The sequence below is a fragment of the Lucilia sericata genome, unplaced genomic scaffold (assembly GCF_015586225.1).
Source record: "Lucilia sericata isolate MDLA Ls3-8-SP2 unplaced genomic scaffold, ASM1558622v1 Contig000217F_arrow, whole genome shotgun sequence".
Classification (NCBI taxonomy): Eukaryota; Metazoa; Arthropoda; class Insecta; order Diptera; family Calliphoridae; genus Lucilia; species Lucilia sericata.
The window spans coordinates 241,563-246,926 of record NW_023994245.1 but is presented as its reverse complement, the minus strand read 5'-3'; the positions used below and the strand labels follow the sequence as shown (position 1 = coordinate 246,926).

At 32.6% G+C, this 5,364-nt stretch overlaps 2 protein-coding genes across 2 annotated transcripts; one reads left to right on the top strand and one right to left on the bottom strand.

Moving 5' to 3' along the window:
* Window positions 1-2,042: 2,042 nt before the first annotated feature.
* Window positions 2,043-3,377, bottom strand: LOC119602272 (probable enoyl-CoA hydratase). Its single transcript, XM_037953700.1, has 3 exons — window positions 3,196-3,377; window positions 2,375-3,136; window positions 2,043-2,303 (listed from the first exon to the last, which is right to left on the bottom strand). Exons 1-3 carry the CDS (start codon window positions 3,308-3,310, stop codon window positions 2,194-2,196), a joined length of 987 nt encoding a protein of 328 aa, XP_037809628.1. The 5' UTR covers window positions 3,311-3,377; the 3' UTR covers window positions 2,043-2,193.
* A 261-nt stretch (window positions 3,378-3,638) lies between these two features.
* On the top strand, window positions 3,639-5,245 carry LOC119602270 (probable enoyl-CoA hydratase echA8). Its single transcript, XM_037953697.1, has 3 exons — window positions 3,639-3,881; window positions 3,950-4,732; window positions 4,796-5,245. The coding sequence occupies exons 1-3, from the start codon at window positions 3,782-3,784 to the stop codon at window positions 5,023-5,025; spliced, it is 1,113 nt and encodes a 370-aa protein (XP_037809625.1). The 5' UTR covers window positions 3,639-3,781; the 3' UTR covers window positions 5,026-5,245.
* The last annotated feature ends 119 nt before the right edge of the window (window positions 5,246-5,364 follow it).

Sequence of the window (5,364 nt, the reverse complement as noted above, 5' to 3'; positions counted from 1 at the left end):
AAGTGCAATATTTGAATAAAAATATCTTATATCAATAAAACAAAAAAATTTTACTTTTTGTTTTTTATTATAAAAACTTCATGATGAATTTATTATTAATTATACGCACCTTAAGGATTAACAATGGTGAAAGCGTATGAGCAACATATGTATATTTTGTTTAAAAATGATCATACGTACATTGCTTTCATAAATCATAAAGAAAACAATGGAGCGTGTAAGTATTAAAACATTGATCGTAATGGATTTGCTTATGGTTACTGGAACTAGAACTGAAATAAAACTGAAATAGAACTGAAATAGAACTGAATTAGAACTGAGCTAGAACTGAACTAGAACTGAATTAGAACTGAACTAGAACTGAACCAGAACTGAATTAGAACTGGGGTTCTATAAATCGACTTTCGAATAATCGAACAATCGACTTTTTGTCGAAAAAAGTCGAAGTCGACTATTTTGTTCCAAAAAAGTCGATAACTCGACTATCGTCTGTGAAAAAAGTCGAAAAGTCGACTTTGTGAATAAAAGTCGAAAAAAGCCGAAAAGTCGAATAGTCTGAAACTCGAAAAAAGTCGATAAGTCGAAAAAAGTCGATAAGTCGAATAAAGTCGAAGAAAGTCGAAAAAAGTCGAAAAGTCGGAAAAAGTCGAAAAAAGTCGGAAAAAGTCGAAAAGTCGAAAAATCGAAAATTGTAGAAACAAGTAAAAAATAGTCAAAAATTTAGAAAAAATGGAAAAAAAGTCAAAAACTCTAAAATAGTCGGAAAAACTGGAAAAAAGTCAAAAAATAGTCGGAAAAAAGTAGAAAGAAGTCGAAAATAGTCAAAAAGTCGAAAAAATCGAAAAGTCGGAAAAAATCGAAAAGTCGAAAAAAGTCGGAAAAAGTCGAAAAGCCGAAAAAAGTCGAAAAGTCGAAAAAAGTCGGAAAAGGTCGAAAAAAGTCGAAAAGTCGACTATTTATAAAATACTTATAGTCTATAAAAGTCTAAAAGTCGACTTTTATTTAAATGAAAAAAGTCGAAAAGTCGAAAAATCGACTTTTCATAAAATGCAAAAAGTCGAAAAGTCCACTTTTAACTAAATGAAAAAAGTCGAAAAGTCGACTTTTCGTTTCAACTATAGAACCCTAATTAGAACTAAACTAGAACTGAACTATGTATAATTAAACTAGAAAACACAGCCAGATCCAAACTAAGACAATAGGATTATAAACTGCACAACGTTCACACGACAATTGTATCATCGGAACGAGCCGAGTCATATTCGGCCAAAGTTTATCAACGCGCGGACAGTTGTATCAACCGTTGTATCAGTCAGGAAAGAATTATCGGAAGCGAAGCGAAGTCGACCTTTCTAAAGCTGTTTCCAAATTATAGGGTTAAAAAATCTTACCACATAACCTGTTTGTAATAATTTGCAAAGCGCTTTTATTATCTTATAACATAAGTTTTAATACTCAGAGAATAATGATTCACAAATATTAATAAAAATAACAACAAATCGTCATATGAAATCTAAAAAGCCCTAAGTTACATTGAACAAATTTTTCAGGAGAAGCAAAAAACCGCCTGAAATGATAAATAAACCAAAAATGTTCAACATTTTCTCAAGTTAAGCTTATTTCTTATTGATAAATTATTATTTGAAGAAAAATGTGCGGTTTTTGTTTTACTTACGGAGATATGAAACTTACGCCCTTGAGAATTTATTTTTTCTGAAACCCTAAAGGGCGTAAGTTACATTAAAAAATAGTAAGTTTTAACATTTTCAACAAAATTCAAATCAGTTTTTGTTGGTCAAATAGGCCGATGCTAACATATGACATTTCACAGTTTCGAAGTTAAAAATTCAAAATAATTTTAAAGTTTTCATGAATTTTAGAACATAACCTTTTATAATTTCTATGATAGGGATGTTGATTTTAATTGTAGGAATGTAAAATTTAGCAGGAACATGATACGGTGCATCATAATCAATCAAAAAGTCGATATTTACTTTTTTTGGAACTTAGGGCCTTTTGGATTTCATATGACGAAATAATTATTTGTATGTAAATTTATATATTTTATAATAGATCAAAATGATATCAAATAATTAACAATTCTACTAGGATGCACTTATTACATCATTACTTCTACTTTGCTACACTACAACGAATCGGAAATAATGAATAAAATGATACCTGATTCTTAATTTACTTATTCGATTTATTTTTATTTTCCTGTTCAATTTCCGATTTTTCCCAATCTGGGATTGGCTTTGGTTTAACAAGAAATGAATCGGTTTTGGAGCCTTTGGTTTCAGCTAGAAAAGAAATGAAATAAAGATCAATATTTCATATCATTTAGATGAACAAACGGTAAAGTTTTACTTACATTTCTTAAAACGTTGCACACCTTCCTTAAGTTCAGCCAAAACTTGTCTTGAAGTATTCATAACTTCTGTTTGCATTGAAGCCTGAAAACCATGACGTGTATAAGCATTTGTATAGAGAGCATCACGATCGTGTGCTACAGAGGCTTGAGGAAACTTTACGATGGAAAAAGCTAAATTCACAGCTTGACCTAAAGCAGTACCGGTAGCCACCAAGCGATTTACTAAACCAATTTCTAAAGCTTCTTTGCCGGTCACGCGACGTCCACTCATTAAAAGATCTAAAGCCCTAGAATAGCCAATCATAGAGGCTAAACGAGCTGTGCCTCCATCACTCATAGGCACACCAAAGCGCCTATTGAAGAATCCCAATATGGCAGTTTCTTCCATTACCCTTAAATCACACATTAAAGCCAATTCCAAACCACTGGCCACACAAAAACCACTAATTCCACATATGAGAGGCTTGCCACATTGACGACGTGTCGGTCCTACAGAACCTTCATGACGTAACAAAAAATCCAAACTACCCTTCTCACTTTGAGCCTCAAGTTCTTGAATGTCGTAACCGGCACAAAACGTACCACCTACACCGTAAAGTACAGCAATTGGAGAACTTTCATCGGCCTCAAAATTACTCAAAGCCATGGATAGTTTCTCGGCTGTATCAAAATCGATGGCATTACGCTGCTTTGGGCGATTTATGCCAATCAAAGTGATATGTTCATCTTTATCCACTACTATAGTATCTTCGGCTGGTGTTTCTAGAAAAGATTACCTAGTTATGAACGAATTTTAAATTTTTACTTAATTATAAACTAACCATTTTGTTTAAATATTGGACTACTTGTGAAAAACCTCTTGCTTTTTACGCAATTATTTATATTTTTTGAAAATTTTACATTTTTCTTAAAAAATCCCAATGTTTTGATAAACATTTTTTTTTGCAAAATTTAAAGTAAATATTGGGTAATGATGTTGCCAGAAGATAAAAAAAATCGCAAAAACAGTAGTCTCTTTAATATGGCAATAACACTTATGTTAAAGGTAAATAAGTTTTTTTAACAAATAAACTATTAATGAAAATAATAATGTAGCATTTTAATACTATTTTTTTTTTAATTAATAAAATATATTGATTTATCTATTATTTTTATTATAGTGTACTAAAAAAAAGCCGCCACTGTTTGTTGGTAATCGCTAGGTTATCGATAAGTTTACAAGAAGAAAGAGAGAAAAATATTTAAGAGAATTATATTTCAACCAAACATATGACTGTCAAAAACAATTGGCAATAGTTTTTTGCAAAATTTATTTATTTTTCCGGCTTTTGAACGGAATATTATTTATTTATTCATAAAAAAGTGTAATAAACATAATTAATAAACAATATATTGAATTTAAACAAAATGTTTCAACAACTAACCAGACAATTGTGCAAAATTGTCGATATTAATTTTGCTACAGCTCATCGTAATATTTGTGCCTCAGCACGCCTTCTCAAAGGAGGTAAGTAGCAATTATGATTGGGTGACATAATTATCAATGTGGATTTTAATTTTGATACACTATTTTAGATGCAGCCGACTCTAAAGCCCAGGAGGAAGAACAGTCCATATTAATAGACAAAGACAAAAATATAACACTTATTGGCATTAACCGGCCTCAATGTCGAAATGCCATTAATGCCAAGACGGCAGCCAAATTGTGTGATGCTTTCAGAACCTTTGAGGCCGATGAAACCTCTCCGATAGCTGTTCTGTATGGCGTGGGTGGTTCATTTTGTGCGGGTTTCGATATTTTGGAAATGGCCACTAGTGATGAGGGTCAAGTGTCAATGGAAATGTTAATGATGCCAGAGGGTTCAGTTGGTCCTACCAGACGTCATATACACAAACCCGTAGTGTGCGGTATTAATGGCTATTGTATAGCAAACGGTCTGGAATTGGCTCTAATGTGTGACTTGCGTGTTATGGAAGAGTCCGCTGTATTGGGATTTTTCAATAGACGTTTTGGAGTACCCGTCATAGATGGTGGCACTGCTCGTTTGCCCGCCATGGTGGGTTTCTCTAGAGCTTTAGATTTGATTCTAACAGGCAGACAAATCTGCGCCGAAGAAGCTCATCAAATTGGCATCGCCAATCGTATAGTACCCACAGGCAATGCTCTTATCAAGGCCTTGGAATTGGCCCATCAACTGGCTAAATTCCCCCAAAGTGCCCTAAACCACGATAGAAATTCCTTATATTCCTCAGTCTTTGATGCGGCCAACTTCCAACAGGCCATACAAAATGAAATTATGTACACCTCCAAGGATATAATAGATCAAATGCAAGAGGGCATTAAATGGTTTAATAGCAGTAAGTATATTTAATATAATTTGCATTAAAAATACTTTTAAAATATTTATTCAATCATTTTAGCTTTCAAAGAAGATACTGCTGAATCTTGGCTTAAACGCGACAAGTCCATGGCCGATTGGGATGATGAACAAGTGGCCGAAGCTGCTGCTAAAGTTGAAGCCGAAAAACAAGCCAAGGAAAGGGCAAAAATTGAAGCCGAAAAGAAATTGAAAGAGGAGAAACAAAAGAAGAAAGAGAAAAAGGAAACCCCTAAAGAAACTGAAGAGTCAGATAAACCCAAAAACGAATAAATTGATTTATATTTTTTATTATTACTACTAATGTTAATTAATTGTTAAATGAGATTAACTCATGTAAAACGCTAAAAAGTCCTGAACTAAAATAATTAGTGATATATGCGGCATTTTAGTTTTTACTTATACATTATATCAAAATATAGCTTTTTATTTCAATTTTGTTAAGTGCAAGTTGACAGGAAATCGAAAATCGGTTGGATGCGGATGGAATCAAGTCTAGTTCTTTTCTAAAACTAAGTTTTTAATATAAAACTATGCGAAAGAGTTGACAAAAAATATTAAATAAATCACCCCTATTCTGCATTTCGATTACGTTTCCGCATTCAGTTACGC